At 41.8% G+C, this 18,388-nt stretch overlaps 1 protein-coding gene and 1 non-coding gene across 2 annotated transcripts in view; both read left to right on the top strand.

The window, feature by feature from the left end:
• Positions 1 to 18,388, top strand: part of LOC124788421 (probable chitinase 10) — a 231,877-nt gene that overhangs the window by 65,078 nt on the left and 148,411 nt on the right. Inside the window, exon 7 of the mRNA XM_047255688.1 lies at positions 11,154 to 11,440. Within this exon, the coding sequence (XP_047111644.1) occupies positions 11,154 to 11,440 (287 nt within the window). The remainder of the gene's footprint in view (positions 1 to 11,153; positions 11,441 to 18,388) is intronic.
• On the top strand, positions 12,528 to 12,602 carry Trnal-caa. The gene has a single exon. It is a non-coding gene; the product is annotated as a tRNA-Leu (tRNA).

Raw genomic sequence — 18,388 nt, forward strand, 5'->3', positions numbered from 1 at the left:
GCTGACATCTGCAATGCAATGTTGTAACCATTGTTCTCTCCCACTTATGCATGTACCGGTTAGTTATTAATGGCTAGTTGTTGTAATGCAAAACTTGAATCCATGTTCTCACTCAATTGTATTTTGTCATATTGTGGGTTTTTTATCGCCTCTTATGGCAAATGTTTTGCCCTATTACTATCATGTTATGTAGTTGGGTGTAAGGGCCCTCGTGTCAGGGCTCTATAAAATAAAAATAAATAAAAAAAATTAACCTCAGCTTTACCGAAGGGGGGTGTGGGATGGGTGTGGAAAGAGATACTTTGTGCCCATCTTTTGAAAATATTGTAATCTAGTAAGTTAGTTTATTTTTAAAAAATAGAAAAAAATATTTACTGTTTTTAATGAATTCTTCTACTAGATTCCACACATGTATTAAATTTTTGAGTTATACATAACCCAAAAATTAAAGTCTCATTCCCAAGTGAATGCCATATTCAGTATGACAATATTCAGGGTCTTACTTAAACATAAATATCACTTTAAAAAGTATGTTAAAAATAAAATTCAGCAACAATGCACCAAATTTGTATCTTTTAATTTTTCTATTCTGTAATACACGTTACTGAAAGTACGTTGATATTGCTAATGGTATTCTAAAAGATATTTTCAGGTTCTGAACCATACTTACAAATAAGTACCTCTTTAAATAGTATGTTGTCAATACAATTCAGCAATAATTAACGAATTTTGTTTCTTTTTTAAATGTTTTGTAGGATGAGCATAACGTACCACACACACCCCTCCAGTTGGTATTGCGCGTTATGGAAAATGTGTTGGTAAGGGTTAAATGTTAACTCTATAACAAATCAGTATGTACTACAGTCGTGCGAAAGATGAGCACAGTTGTGGAATTAGTAACGCTTATAATACTTTACCTTACAATTCGCCTTGGAACTCCACTCACGGAAGCTTAAAAGCAAGCCACAATCTAACTTAAAGAATCTCAGACTGCCAAACAATATTCATGTGTATCTTTATTTTTTATATATTCCGTAGAGCCAAATTGAAGAGCAAGTCTTCATGGTTATGGAACGAGTCAGTTCATGAAATTATAACAGAAGAGTAATAATAGATAAAACGGAACGCATATGATTCCTATGCAGGCGACAAGTCATTAGTTTAAATAAACATAATCAACAAAGTCATACACGAATTAGCTAAGTTTCTTAGTTTTTCTAGGAGTATAGATGAGGGTTTTGTAAGACTTTTCTTTGTGGATAAATGACACTCCTTGCAATTCTTACAAGTAACTGGTCTAACATTTGTCTTCTCCACAATGAGATTTATACCGTCGTTTTGCTTAAAGCACTTAACATGGAAACCCCTATGTATCTGGCAGGTGTGATTGATCCCGGAAGTTGATGGGCACAGAATTGTATCGACCAGATGGCGGGATTGGCCCCCACCAAAAGTGCAGGCGCAGAAACTGACCGGAAAAACAAGAAACAAAACGAAAAGAGGGAAAGGCGGTTTATGTTTGCACCGAGAGATGTACGAAAGTTCTCTTTATTGTTCCTATCTTTTGTCTGTGAGAAAAAGCCTTTCACTTGGCCCAAGCTTTTGCCACATTGTCGTACCGTCCAAGTAGCATGTTACAGAAACGACTGTTGCCGAACAGATGTTTATCACCAATATAGTTTATGTAGCAACAGTGCATTTTTTTCACAGCTGTGGTGCCTACACAGCTCTCTTAGGTTCAACAATTGAGCTCTTGCTGGTACTTGGTACGATATTACAGGACAGGCAGGCCTAGTTCACGTACGTACTTACTACTTTCCATAGAGTAAACATCTCTGGAGGGACCATTCACATGCGCAGAAAAGATTTTGTGTTGTCAACATACATTGCCGGCTGGTCAAGTGTTCTCGGGACGTGTGTTTGACCGTATAGCGCCCTGCATATTTAGAATGTCACTACATCCCTAATACAGATGGATTCTTTTCGTACGTGTCGTGGATTATTTATATATGTTGCGCAGACATTTTAACAGTATCCATTTGATACCGGGAATAAACCAGCTACATAACTTTTAAGGGCAAGTGATATTGCATTCTGCTTCCTTGCGATAGGTGTCACAGTTCAGATGCACTCGATTTTTGGTAGTTTTCGGTATGATACGGCACTTTTTAGTATTACAGAGCCTGAAGTACATTTTTGCAGTGATAGTCTTGCAAAACGACTTGACAGTACACTAGTACTTTTGCAAGTGTCCGAAAAACACCGAATTTGTTACACATTAGCGATTATATCCCTGCTAATTCGTCCTTTTTTCTGCTATTTCTGCGTATTTATTTTCTCGTTTTTGCGACCTAGAGCACAATTTTTCTTACTGGTGACACTTTGAAGTATTTATTTAACGCAATTTACGTACTTGCTCCCAGTTTATTAAATAAATGGTAGACTGAGTAATCTATATACATAATCGACAAGTCACTGATAAATGCATGGAGGATAGTATTTGCTGAAACAACTCTCCATTCCCTTTCTTGTTCCACTAGCAAATTTACGAGAGGAAACAATTGTTTGTAAGCTTTTGTACGAGCCGTAATATCTATTAGATAGCCATAAAATCGTAGAAAAATAGGTCTAGAGAATCAAGCCTTAATTATAATGCGTCTCGAAATTTTTAAACATATACAGTGTCTCTTACTAATATGATAACTATAATTAGAGCTACATGGTATGCACCCATGAAAAGTTACTATCCCTCCTTTCACATATTTTTCTTTGCATCCGTAGCAACGAAAGCAATTCACCATCGCTATTACACTATCAACAAACGGTGAAACACAACAAAAACTCTTGATATTATAAACTTCAAACGTTGCAGAAAGCACACACCCACAGCGAGGTACCGAAAACACGTGACACTCCTGGTTTAATGTTGACAACATGCGCAGAACGCAATGCTCACTCCAGAGTTATTTACTCTATGGTACTTAACGCATGCGGGCCGCCTCGTCACGTGACACGACAGCAGCGCTCCTAGCCCATACAGAGTCAAACTTATAGCGTCCGCGACGTTAATATCTATGGCGCAACGCACCGATATGAATGGCACTCCTTTCCTGACACGCCGCGCCATCACATTATGCCAAGAATATGTGTTTTTGAGAGTGCATACATTTCATGTTCACTTCGTCTTCGGATGTTTACATTTATTTACGCGCATTGAACATAGTTTCTTTACTTTCTTTTTACAACAGCTGTCTAAACTTCCGTTGCAAAATTCTACATTGGTGTCAGTAAAGAAACAATGTACACCACACATAAATATTCGTAAACATCTGAAAATGTGATGCCAGGCGTCTTCAAATGTTATCATGGAAAAATAAATGTCCATAAAAGCATCCTTTTGTATGCATCAGAAACATGGACTACCTATGCCAAACAAGAACGTCGCCTTAATGCTTTCCACATGCGGTGCCTGAGATCCATCCTCGGAGTAACGTGGAAGAACCGAGTAACCAACGAAGCAGTGCTATCTAAAACTAACTGCAACAGTATTTCAGCTATCTTGAAGCAGAGACGACTCCGCTGGCTGGGACACGTCCACCGTATGGATCCTGAGAGATTACCACGTGAGGTGATGCTTGGAGAGATCTCTATAGCCAATGTAGGACGTTCTGTATTGAGGTTCAAGGACTCCTGTAAACGAGATATGGAGAGCTTTGGAATCGACACAAACAGATGGGAGGCACGGGCTAGCACGAGACCAGAGTGGCGTGATGATATATCATCTGGAATGTCGAAGCATGATGAAGGCTTGGTAGACAGATTAAGGCAGAAAAAGCTTCGCAATGCTACTGCTGCTCCTGCCTCAGCAGGCAGATACACTTGTGACAATTGCGGCAAGAGATGCCGTGCTGCCATTGGACTGACAAGTCATATGAAAAAATGCAACCCATAAACACACAGACACTGCAACAGTCATCTACCAAGATGTCGTGGCATATATATATATATATATATATATATATATATAGTCACCTAACGTTACCGCTGGATATTTCGTAAACCACATCAAATACTGACTAACCGATTCCACAGACCGAAAGTGAGGAGAGGGGCTAGTGTAATTGTTTAATACAAACCATAGAAAAATGCACGGAAGTATTTTTTTAACACAAACCTACGTTTTTTAAATGGAACCACGTTAGTTTTGTTAGCACATCTGATCATATGAACAAATACGTAATCAGTGCCGTTAGTTGCATTGTAAAATGTTAATTACATCCGGAGATATTGTAACCTAAAGTTGACGCTTGAAACCTCCGACGTTCAGTTGAGCGTTGTAACAAACACGGGCCACGGTCGGCGAGCAGCATTTGCAGGGACATGTTTACGATGACGACCGTGTTTACGAGTGTGGCTGTAGTGCACTGTTGTGGTTTGGTCTAACTGTCGCAGTGTCCGCATGTAGCGCTTGCTACTATTGTTATTCTGCATTCGTCTCCGCACGCAGACCAACTGTAGTACACCGTGTTACCAGACGTCTGTAATAGTGTAGTGTTGTAGGAACTGTGACCATGGTGTATTCGAACTCTGAAAAGGCGGAGATGATACTCATCTATGGCGAGTGTCGACGAAATGCAGCTGAAGCCTGCAGGGTGTATGCAGAACGGTACCTGGACAGAGAGCATCCAACGTGCCGCGCATTGCAAAACATCTACCGCCAACTGTATGCAACAGGTATGGTCGTAGCACGCAAACGGGTCCGTAACAGGCCCGTCACAGGAGAAGCGGGTGCAGTTGGTGTGTTAGCTGCTGTTGCCATGAACCCACACATGAGTACACGGGACATTGCGAGAGCCGGTGGACTGAGTCAAAGTAGTGTCATGCGCATACTGCATCGTCACCGCTTTAACCCGTTTCATGTGTCGCTACATCTGCAATTACATGGTGAAGACTTTAATCATCGAGTGCAATTCTGTCAATGGGCATTAACAGAGAATGCGTTGCAGTTCTACCTGTTTACCGATGAAGCGGGTTTCACAAACCTCGGGGCAGTGAATCTACGGAACATGCATTACTGGTCCGTGGACAATCCTCGCTGCCTCAGACAGGTAGAGCGACAGCGACCGTGGACTGTAAATGTATGGTGCGGAATCATTGGCGACCACCTCATTGGGTCCTCACTTCATTGCAGGGGCCCAAACAGCTGCAACATACATCGCGTTTCTACAGAATGATCTGCCAACGTCGCTCGAAAATGTCCCACTGGAAACGCGTCGACGTATGTGGTATCAGCATGATGGTGCACCTGCACATTCCGCAATTAACACTAGGCTGACCCTTGACAGGATGTTCGACGGGCGTTTCATAGGACGTGGAGGACGCCTAAATTGGCCACCCCGTTCTCCTGATCTTACACCTCTGGACTTCTTTCTGTGGGGTACGTTAAGGAGAATGTGTACCGTGATGTGCCTACAACCCCAGAGGATATGAAACAACGTATTGTGGCAGCCTGCGGCGACATTACACCAGATGTACTGCGGCGTGTACGACATTCATTACGCCAGAGATTGCAATTGTGTGCAGCAAATGATGGCCACCACATTGAACATCTCTTGGCCTGACATGTCGGGACACACTCTTTTCCACTCTGTAATTGAAAACGGAAACCACGTGTGTACGTGTACCTCACCCCTCATGGTAATGTACATGTGCGTCAGTGAAAAAGACCAATAAAAAGGTGTTAGCATGTGGACGTAATGTGCTGTTCCAGTCTCTTTTGTACCTAAGGTCCATCACCGTTCCCTTTGGATCCCTACGTAATTCGGTGCTCTCCGATACACACCATCGACCAGCGGAGGAGTGGTACTCAAGCGTCAACTTTAGGTTACAATATCTCTGAATGTACTTAACATTTTACGATGCAACAAACGGCACTGATTACGTATTTGTTTATATGTTCAGATGTGCTAACAAAACTAACGGGGTTCCATTTTAAAAAACGTAGGTTTGTGTTAAAAAATATACTTCCGTGCATTTTTTTATGGTTTGTATTAACCAGTTACTCTAGCCCCTCTCCTCACGTTCGGTCTGTGGAATCGATTCGTCAGTATTTGATGTGGTTTACGAAATATATCTAGCGGTAACGTTAGGTGACTAACCCTGTATATATATATATATATATATATATATATATATATATATATATATACGAAATATATGTAGCGGTAACGTTAGGTGACTAACCCTATATATATATATATATATATATATATATATATATATATATATATAAGCAATTGGTTGCAGCTAATTCATTATAAATTACCTTTGATTCCAACAGTTGTAGTGTTCTAATACGTCCACATCGGACAAGAATTATTTACTAATGCTTATACAAGAAGCAAGATACGTTATTGAAATAGGCAGCTGCAGTCGACAAAAGATGTAAGTTTGCCATTTTGGCTACAGACTGGTCATTCTAGTGTTCGTGGATATTAACAAAACTGAGGTGACAAAAGTCATGGCATACCTCCGAAAATGGTGTCGGACCTCCTTCTGCCCGGCTCCTTAAGCCGTTTGAAGGCTCTGCAAAAATATTCAGCTATGCTGCCTCTACAGCCGCCCATGCAGCTTTGGCAGTTTGAAAAAATCGCTTTATTTTATTGTCAGATTTGGTGTTTTCTTTGGCCAGATTTGTTGCCGAATTCGGCGTTATCTTTACGCCCAATTCGTTGCTATTTTTTTCCAGATTCCTTGAGTTTTTTTTACCAGGTTCATTGATATTTTTTGCCAGATTCATGGTTTTTCTTTTGGCAGATTAATTGATATTTTTGCCAGGTTAATTGTCATTGTTGTGGAAATCGTTATTTTTGACAAATTCGGTGTTGTAATTCAGCGTAATTTATTGCAAAATTTGGCGTTTTTTTGCCAAATTCAGTTATTTGTTTTGCCAAATTCGGTATTTTGTGCCGTATTCGATTGATTGTAAAATTTAATACTTTTTGCCAAATTCCAGGTTTATTTGCCAAAATTGACAGTTGCTAAAAAAGCCGATACGACACTATTGTAGTCGTCACATCAATGCTTGTTTCGCAGGAAATGAAATGTTATTTTAGGACTGTATTTTAAGATTATACACAAAACTCAGCCTTGAGGAAGTTTTTAAGTCAAAATGCAGTTTTATCATTCGCTAACTGTCAATTATTAATATTATCAAACTCCCATCCTCAAATGTAACTTTTTTGCTCGGCATCGCGTTGTCGTTTTCGCGATATTTTCCTGTTCGTAGCGATAATGTAATCACACAGAGGAAAATACATGAAGAGACAAAGATACTGGTACTCGTGCCTGATATTCTATAGGGCCCCAGCGAGCACGCAGAAGTGCCGCAACACGATGTGGCATGGACTCGCCTAATACTTGCAGTACGGATGGAGGGAATTAACACCATGAATGCTGCAGGGCTGTCCATAAATCCGTAAGAGTGCGAGGGGGTGTAGATCTCTTCTGAACAGCACGTTGCGAGGGATCCCAGATACGCTAAATAATGTTCATGTCTGGGAAGTTTGGTGGCCAGCGGAAGTGTTTAAACTCAGAATAGTGTCCAATTCTAGACGTGTGGGATGTTGCATTGTCCTGCTGGAATTACCCACGCCCGTCGGAATACACAATGGACATAAATGGATGCAGGTGAGTAGACAAGATGCTTACGTACATGTCACCTGCCAGAGTCGTATCTAGACGTATCAGGGGTCCCACATCACTCCAACTGCACACGCCCATTACAGAGCCTCCAATAGTTTGAACAGTCCCGTGCTGAGATCAAGGGTCCATGGATCCATGAGGCTGTCTCCATACCCATACATGTCCATACGGTCGATACAATTTCAAACGATGCTTGTCGGACACGCCAAGATGTTTCCATTCATCAACAGTCCAATGTCGGTATTGACAGGCCCATGCAAGGTGTAAAGCTTTGTGTCGTGCAGTCATCAAGGGTACGTGAGCAGGCCTTCGGCTCCGAGAGTCCATATTGACGATGTTCGCACGCTGACACTTGTTGATGGCTCACCATTGAAATCTGCAGCAGTTTGCGGATGGGTTGCGCCTCTCTTCAGTCGTCGTTGGTCCCGCTCTTGCAGGATATTTTTCCGGCCGCAGCGATGTCGAGATTTGGCGTTTTACCAGATTCCCGATATTCACGGTTCACTCGTGAAATGGTCGTACGGGAAAATCTTCACTTCATCGCTACCTCGGAGATGTTGTGTCCCATCAGTCGTGCGCCGAATGTAACACTACGTTCAAACTCACAAATCTTGCTAACCTGCCATTGTACGAGGGTCACTCCAAATGAAAAATGCACATTATTTTTGTAAAAATACAGTTTTCATTCTGCATGTGTGTAACTTTTACAGTGTGTAGATACATTCTTCCCGCTTGTTTTCAAACTTAGTTCAACCTGTTCCCGTGAGTGGCGCCGTCACAGCATGTCTTCAAGATCGCTGCTACACTTGACGTTCGTCAGAAGCAACGTGCTGTCATAGAATTCCTCTGCTGTAAAAACGAGACAGTGGGAAACATCCATAAGAGGTTGAAAAAGGTGTATGGAGATGTTGCTGTCGATCGCAGTAGTTAGTCGGTGGGCAAGCACGTTATATGATGAAAGCGGGCACGGCAATATTGAGGATTGTCCTCGCAGCAGCAGGCCTTGTACTGCACACACTCCAGACAATGTGCAGAGAGTTAACGAATTGGTGACTGCTGACAGACGCATCACAGTGAACGAATTGTCAAGCTACGTTGGGATAGGGGAAGGATGTGTTTGCAGAATACTGAAAGTACGGCGTTAAAAAAGGTTTGTGCCAGGTGGGTTCCCAGGATGTTGACAGTGGCTCAAAAAGAAACAAGAAAAACGGTATGCAGCGAACTTTTGGAACACTATGAGAATGGTGGAGTTGAATTTATTGGAAGAATTGTGACAGGTGATTAAACATGGCTCCATCATTTTTCACCAGAGACGAAGAGGCAATCAATGGAGTGGCATGATGCAAATTCAGCCGAGAAAAAAAAATCGGAACCACACCTTCTGCTTTAAAAGTTATGGCTACGGTGTTTACCGACTCCGAAGGACTCTTGCTTGTGGACATCATGCCAAGTGGAATCACCATAAATTCTGATGCATATGTGACGACACTGAAGACACTTCAAGTTCGGCAAAAGCAGGATGTTTTGCTATTACACGACGATGCACGGCCACATGTCTGTCAAAAAACCATGGAAGCGATCACAAAACTCTGATGGACAACACTGGAACACCCGCCTTACAGTCCTGACCTGGCTCCGTGTGACTATCATCTCTTTGGGAAACTGAAAGACTCTCTTCGTGGAGCAAGGTTTGAAGATGATGACTCCTTTGCGCACGCTGCCAAACAGTGGCTCCAACAGGTTGGTCCAGAATTTTACCGTGCGGGTATACAGGCGCTGGTTCCAAGATGGCGTACGGCAGTTGATAGGGATGGAAAGTATGTGGAGAAATGAAGATATTATTCCTGAATGATGTATCTACAAACTGTAAAACTTTGAAACATGTAGAATAAAAGATGGATTAAAAAAAATTGTGTGCATTTCTTTTGGAGTGACCCTCGTAGCAGCAGTAACTGGTCTAACAACTGCGCCAGACGCTTTTCGTCTTATATAGGCGTTGACGTCCCAAAGAAAGCAGGAATTGATAGATGTGAAAATTACCGAACTATCAGTTTAATAAGTCACGGCTGCAAAATATTAACGCGAATTCTTTACAGACCAATGGAAAAACTGGTAGAAGCCGACCTTGGGGAAGGTCAGTTTGGATTCCGTACAAATATTGGAACACGTGAGGCAATACTGACCCTACGGCTTATCTTAGAAGCTAGATTAAGGAGAGGCAAACCTATGTTTCTAGCATTTGTAGACTTAGAGAAAGCTTTTGACAATGTTGACTGGAATACTCCCTTTCAAATTCTGAAGGTGGCAGGGGTAAACGATAGGGAGCGAAAGGCTATTTACAATTTGTACAGAAACCAGATGGCAGTTATAAGAGTCGAGGGACATGACAGGCAAGCAGTGGTTGGGAAGGGAGTGAGACAGGGTTGTAGCCTATCCCCGATGTTATTCAATCTGTATGTTGAGCAAGCAGTGAAGGAAACAAAAGAAAAATTCGGAGTAGGTATTAAAATCCATGGAGAAGAAATAAAAACTTTGAGGTTCGCCGATGACATTGTAATTCTATCAGAGACACCAAAGGACTTGGAAGAGCAGTTGAACGGAATGGACAGTGTCTTGAAAGGAGGATATAAGATGAACATCAACAAAAGCAAAGCGAGGACAATGGAATGTAGTCGAATTAAGTCGGGTGATGCTGAGGGAATTAGATTAGGAAATGAGCCACTTACAGTAGTAAAGGAGTTTTGCTATTTGGGGAGCAAAATAACTGATGATGGTCGAAGTAGAGAAGATATAAAATGTAGACTGGCAATGGCAAGGTAAGCGTTTCTGGGGAAGAGAAATTTGTTAACATCGGGTATAGATGTAAGTGTGAGGAAGTCGTTTCTGAGAGTATTTGTATGGAGTGTAGCCATGTATGGAAGTGAAACATGGGCGATAAATAGTTCGGACAAGAAGAGAATAGAAGCTTTCGAAATGTGATGCTACAGAATAATGCTGAAGATTAGATGGGTAGATCACATAACTAATGAGGAGGTGTTGAATAGGATTGGGGAGAAGAGAAGTTTGTGGCACAACTTGACTAGAAGAAGGGATCGGTTGGTAGGACATGTTCTGAGGCATCAAGGGATCACAAATTTAGCATTGGAGGGCAGCGTGGAGGGTAAAAATCGTAGAGGGAGACCAAAAGATGAATACATAAAACAGATTCAGAAGTATGTAGGTTGCAGTAGGTACTGGGAGATGAAACAGCTTGCACAGGATAGAGTAGCATGGAGAGCTGCATCAAACCAGTCTCAGGACTGAAAACCACAACAACAACAGGCGTTGACGACCGCAGCGCCGTGTTCTGCCTGTTTACGTATCTCTGTATGTGAATACGCTTGCCTATACCAGTTTCTTTGGCGCTTCAGTGCTGCCACCGGTTCACAAGCGACGCTGTTTCCGTCCAGGCGCGGCGGACATGGGCGGGTCTGCGCGCGAGAAGGAGCACTTCTCGCTGCTGGTGGAGGAGCTGGCGGAGGCGTTCGCGCCGCGCGGCAGCGTCCTGAGCGCGTCCGTGTCGCCGTCGCGCTTCCGCGTCGAGGACGGCTACGACGTGGCGCGGCTGGCGCGCCGCCTCCACTTCGTCAACCTCATGGCGTTCGACCTGCTCACCGAGCAGGACGCAGCCGCCGACCACCACGCGCCGCTCACGCAGCGCAGGCACGACTACGGCCTCGCCGTCTTCTACAACGTCGTGAGTACCCGCTCGTACCTTAGCTGACAGACGAACCTGATAGTGTTGCGTAATGAAATAAGTATTCACGATAAAGGATGACAGCCAAAAACAGTTGCAGGATAAAAATTTATTAAAATTCTTGACCAAAGTTTCGGTACATATAAATATACCTTCATCGTGGCACAATTGTTTTATTAATCTCCATTGCATGATGTAATTTTAGATTTTTTACTTCTGATGAAGGTATATTTATATGTACCGAAACTTTGGTCAAGAATTTTAATAAATTTTTATCCTGCAACTGTTTTTGGCTGTCATCCTTTATCCTGAAGAATTTCAACAGTTGCTGTTGCAGCCATGTTCAAAATCTTGAAATAAGTATTACTGTCAGTGGTGTTGAGAAGCAGCTGAAATCGTTAAAGTCGAAGAAATCTCCAGGACCCGATGGAATCCCTATCAGATTCTGTACCGAATTAGCCACTCTTCTAACTGCAGGCTGACAATTATTTGAACTATATGAAATAAAATCGTCATAGCTTCCGAACGGTTTGCGTTAGGACGTTCAAACTGCACAATTGACCACCGGGCGCGATGGGAATTGTATGGTTCGGTTTAGTGATGAAGCCTACTCTTGTTTCGATGGGTTTGTCAACAAACAAAATTAGATCATTTGGGGGACTGAGATTCCGCGTTTTGCGATCGAGAAGTCTCTTCACCCTCGACAGGTGATTGTGTGGTGTGCAATCTCCAGTCACGCAATAATTGGTGCGATGAAACTTCGTGGCAGATTAAAACTGTGTGCCGGACCGAGACTCGAACTCGGGACATTTGCCTTTCACGGGCAAGTGCTCTACCAACTGAGCTACCCAAGCACGACTCACGCCTCGTCCTCACAGCTTTAATTCCGCCAGTACCTCGCCTCCTACCTTCCAAACTTCACAGGAGCCCTCCTGCGAACCTTGCAGAACTAGCACTCCCGGAAGAAAGCATATTGCGGAGAAATGGCTTTCACTCTACAGCAGAGTGTGCACTGATATGAAACTTCCTGGCAGGTAGAAGGCGAGGTACTGGCGGAATTAAAGCGGTGAGGACGGGGCGTGAGTCGTGCTTGGGTAGCTCAGTTGGTAGAGCACTTGCCCGCAAAAGGCAAAGGTCCCGAGTTCGAGTCTCGGTCCAGCACACAGTTTTACTCTGCCACGAAGTTTCATAATAGCTCACACTCCGCAGTAGAGTGGAAATTTCATTATAGAAACAACCCCCAGGCTGTGGCTAAGCCATGTCTCCGCAATATCCTTTCTTCTGGGAGTGCTAGTTCTGCAAGGTGCGCACGAGGGCTTCTGTGAAGTTTGGAAGGTAGGAGGAGAGGTACTGGCGGAATTAAAGCTGTGAGGACGGGGTGTGAGTCGTGCTTGGGTAGGTTAGTTGGTAGAGCACTTGCCTGCAAAAGGCAAAGGTCCCGAGCTCGAGTCTCGGCCCAGCACACAGTCTTAATCTCCCAGGAAGTTTCATATCAGCGCACACTCCATTGTAGAGTGGATATTTCATTCTAGAATTGGTGCAATATTCCTGAACTGCATGCTGACTACCGAATGGTATGTGAAGGTTTTGGAATATAAATTCATCCCCATAATCCAAAGTGATCCTGATTTCGACAAGATGTGGTTCGTGCAAGACGGAGATCGACCCCATCGAATCAGGAGAGTGATGTCTTGGAGGAGCACTTTGGGGATCGCATTCTGGCTCTAGGGTACCCAGAGGCCACTGGCATGGGCCTCTATTCGCCACCATATTTTCCAGATCTGAGCACAAGCGACTCTTTTTTTGGGGGGCTATATTAAATGCAAAATGTACAGCAATGACCCCCATAATCATTGGTGAGCTGAAAACACCCATTCAGGAGGTCACTGACAACATCATTATTCCGACACTTCAGCAAGTCATGCAAAATTTCACTATCCGTGTGCGCCACATCATCACCATTGACTGTAGGCATATTGAATATCTGTAGTGACATTTACGTGTTGAATAAAGTGTGTGCACGCCGTAGTTTGTAACTAATTTATGTATTTTATATATAGTTCAATAAATGTCACCCGGTATAATCTGTCGTAGATCCCATGAACAAAAAACTGTGTCCAGTTTTTGGAAAAAGCACAGGTCACATCCGTCTACAGGGAGGGTAGTGGAAGTCTTCCACAAAAGTACCGCCCAGTGTCCTTGACATCAGTTTATTGTAGAATCTTATAACATATTCTGAGCTTAGACATAACAAGGTATCTCGAACAGAATGATGTCCTTCATGACAAACAGCACGGATTCTGGAAACACTGATTGTGTGAAACCCACCTCACATTTTTCTCACGTGACATACTCAAAGCTTTGGATCAAGACAGTCAAGTAGATGCAGTATTTTTCAATTTCTGAGAAGCATTCAACTCAGTACCCCACCTACACTTATCGTCAAAAGTACATTGAAATGAGGTATCGAGTGAAATTTGTGACTGTACTGAGGAATTTTTGATAGGAAGGACACAGCGGAGAGTCATCGTCAGATGTAGAAGTAACTTCAGGTGTGCCCCAGGGCAGTGTGTTGAGACCCATGATGTTCATGTTGTAATTAATGATGTTGCAGACAATATTAATAGTAACCTAAGACTTTTTGCAGATCATGCAGTTATCTATAATGAAGTGCTGTCTGAAAGACGCTGTATAAATATTCAGTTGGATCTTGATAAAATTTCAGCATGGTGAAAAGATTCGCAACTTGTTTAAATGTTCAGAATTGTAAAATTGTGCCCTTCACAAAAAGAAAAAAAATGTAGTATCCTATGACAAGTATCAATGAGTCACTGTTGGAATCAGCCTGCTGGTACAAATACTTTGGTGCATCATTTTGTAGGGATATGAAATGGAATGATCTCATAGGCTTAGTCATGGGTAAAGCAGGTTTTAGATGTTGATTTATTAGTAGAATACTGAGGAAGTGCAGTTACTTGTGCAACTGCTCCCAGAATATTGCTCAAGTATGTGGGACACATACGAAATAAGACTAACAGGGGATATTGAATGCATACAGAGAAGGACAGCACAAATGGTCACAGGTTTGTTTGAGTCATACAGAGACACTGAAGGAACTCAACTGGAAGAATCTTGAAGATAGGAATAAACTACCCCGAAAAACCCTATAACAAAATTTCAAGAACTGGCTTTAAATGATGTGTCTAGGAATGAACTGCAACAACAACAACAACAACAACAACAACAACAACCAGTAAGGATCACGAGGATAAGATTAGAATAAATACTGCACAGGAAGGCATTGAAACAATCGTCTCCCCACAACATATGTGAATGGAAAGAGGAAAGAAACTCTAATAATTGGGACAATGGGCGGGGACCCTCTGCCTCACACCTCTTGGTGGTTTGTAGAGTACACATGTAGATGTAGATTTCTAGATTTAGCATGGACGCCCACAGAAATGCATCCAAAATAATAATTTCTTGTACAGTGTGAGCCAGAAGTTATGCAACTCTACATTCAAACCTTTATTAATGTACTTATAATGTATACACTCACAATATACATTTGCTCATAATAGATGCTGGAAACAGCCTCTATGTGCTGCAACACATTCCTCAACACAATTCTTTGTGTTGGCTGCTACTTTTTGGATGGGTGCTACACTTATGCAGGCTGTTTTGTCTTCAGTGTTGTGTTGGTCAATTGTGTAAGAATTGTTCTTATAGATATTATCCTTCAGATATCCCCAAAGAAGCTAGTTGCCATGCAGAATGTCAAATGGTGTGGAATTCTTTTATTTATAAATCTAATCAAAAGAGTTTGATTATCATATTTATTCAATTAACATAATTTTTTATTTCTAATTCCTCGACACATTATTGTCATCATCATATTGATGTTGTTATTTGCTCTTATTTTTCTTCCTGTCATTCTGTTTTGTTCTGTTTGTCATCTGTAATCTGCAACAATGTGGCAACATGGACTGCCCATCAGTTGGTAACATTGCAGTTCGTATTGCTAATGTGAGGATAGTTTCATGTAAACAGTGTAACGAGAAATTACAGTTTGCTGAAAGTGCTCAAACTGAAATTGCCAGTAGATGTTAGCTTTAATAACCATGAAGAGGAGGATCATGATTTTATTTTTGCCACAAATTGTTGACCACTGCTTTCCTGGATATGTTACATGTCCCAAGGTTGTGGTTAGCTTAGGACATGAGTTTAAAGTCAGGGTTACAAAATGTGTCTCCTACTGCTGTTAAATCATTGGTCACTTAAAATCAGCTGTTGACAGAGCATCTCGTATTTCCGACATACCTTGCAGCTGCCACTTCCAACACTGATCTGTGTTATGCATTGACAGCACTTGTGAATTGACATGCCATGTTTGTTTGTTATCTGTAATTGAGCAGTAGCCAGCGGCCAACTTAGCAACAAGTGACAAATGTCAACTATCAAGTAATTTTAAACAGACTGCAGTTAATCTAGGTGGTTGCTTCGTAATCTCACAGCAATACAGCAGGAGACAAGGGTTGATAGATGAGGAATGCTGTATGAGAGTGGTTTGAAAAGTTCTCGGAACTGCATGAGATGTCAGTGCTAGCGCAATGAGTTGTCCATGTGATATTCATTGGACCGTTGCCTGTAAACACGTGCCACTTCAGTGCTGTTGGAAGAAAGCTGTGCTGGTGATGTGACACTGTTGTTGTTCCCACATAGTGATTTGTGAAGATGGAAAAAATTGATTCGAGAGGTGATTAAGTACTTTGTAAAGAAAAGTATGAAGGCTCATTCATGCTGATTTCCAGAATACACTGGGGGACTCTGCTCCTTCATATTCAACTGTTGCCAAGTGGACAAATGAATTTAAATTTGGTCAGGAGAGTTTAGATGATGATCTAAGCAGTGGTCAGCCAAGATGTGTCACTACTCCAGAAATCATTGCAAAAGTGCACAAAATGGTCATGGAGGATCGCTGACTGAAATTGCGTGAAATTGCTCACGCTTGCCAGATGCCATCTGAAATGGTATATCACATTTTAAGAGAAGAATTAGAAATGAAAAAATTATCTGCAAGATGGGTCCGCAACTCTTGATGCTGGATCAAAAACGCATGATAATGGACCTATTGGAACAATGTTTGGCCCATTTTAGGAAAAACAGACAAGATTTTTTACACTGGTTTGTGATTACAGATGAAACTTGGATGCACTACTATACCCCAGAGACAAAACAGCAGTCAAAGCAGTGGAAACATGCTGATTCTCTGCCACCAAAGAAAGCAAAGACAATTCCTTCAGCGGGAAAGGTCATGGTATAAGGGTTCTGGGATGCGAAGGGGATTCTGCTTGTTGATTATCTCCCCACTGGTCAAAAAATTACTGGAGAATACTATGCTAACCTCCTGAACAAATTGCAACAAAAGATACGTGAAAAATGGTCAGGTTTAGCAAGGAAGAAAGTCATCTTCTGTCAAGACAATGCACGCCCGCACACATGTGCCATCGCCATATCAAAATTACACAAACAAAGGTATGAATTGTTGCCACACTTGCCTTATTCACCTGATATGGCTCCATCAGACTTCCACCTCTTCCCAAAATTGAAAATTTTTCTATGTGGACAAAGGTTCACTTTAAACGAAGAATTGATAGCCGGAGTTGACAACTATTTTGCAGGCCTGGAGGAAACTAATTTTCAAGATGGAATCAAGGCATTGGAACATCGTTAGACCAAGTGCATTAGTCTACAAGGAAACTACATTTTACAGGCTCAGAGGAAACTAATTTTCGAGAGGGGATCAAGGCACTGGAACATTGTTGGACCAACTGCATTAATTTACAAGGAAACTACATTAAAAAATAAAAAAAGTTTCAGACATGTAAGTACTTTTTTTATATTCCGTTCTGAGAACTTTTCAAACCACCCTCATATTATTATGATCAAATGCTCCTGCCACTGCTTACAATACATTGTCACTGCTAAACATGGTATGCGAACATATGTCAGTACAATGCAAAACAAAATGTCAGTCTTACGTACAAAACTGAAACATGTGCAGCTGTTGTCTTAATGCTATTTTATTGTATTGCAACAAGTTTTGGTGGCTCAGTAAACCATCTTCAGGCCTTAACTGACCTGAGGGGGTCAACTTCAGTCATATACATGATCCCATCAATGGCCAACATCTATGAATTGGCTTTTGTAGAATACTATAACAGCGATGTTGTGTCTGCAACTATGGTTATCACTAATGGGATTGTGTAAATGATTGGAGTTCAGACCCACAGAAGCAGATATGGCCTGAAGATGATGTACTGAGTCCCCAAACCTGGTTGCAATGTAGTAGAAAGGTCATCAGAATGCTGGATGTAGGTGTTTCATTTATTATGCAAGTGAACAGTTGAAGCCCCACAGACCATCAGTCAGAAGAATGGCCATACAAAAACTAAATGTTAGTCTGCTTGTGAGTCATTCCCAGAGATGAGCCCCATATGAGACAGTTGGTCTTCTGCATCTCTATTCTACATGCCTTGCTATATGTGAATATTGCATGTTTTCAGAAGCCAGGTAAAACTAGCAGGAACAAGTATTTAAAAGTCCAGGTGAAGCTCTTTTGTCCAAATTGTGATATATTTAAACTCCCAGTCCTGAGGAATGCCACTAAAACATAGAGAATGGTGCAGATTACTTTGAGAAGTTGCAAGGGGAATCATTACTTACAGTAAATGTGGCTGAAAAATCTGGAAAAATTCACAGTGATCTTCATATTGGTGAACATTGCCCTTGTTTCATGAGGGAACCTGATTTTTTTCAATAATTTATCATGATTTGATTTGTTGCGTTTATCTAACATCAAGAAGAGTGATCATAATAAATTCACCATTCAAGATAAAGAGCATAAACAACAAAACACACCGTTACAGAAAAGAAAATCTGTTACTT

This window comes from Schistocerca piceifrons, chromosome 3 (assembly GCF_021461385.2).
Source record: "Schistocerca piceifrons isolate TAMUIC-IGC-003096 chromosome 3, iqSchPice1.1, whole genome shotgun sequence".
Taxonomy (NCBI): Eukaryota; Metazoa; Arthropoda; class Insecta; order Orthoptera; family Acrididae; genus Schistocerca; species Schistocerca piceifrons.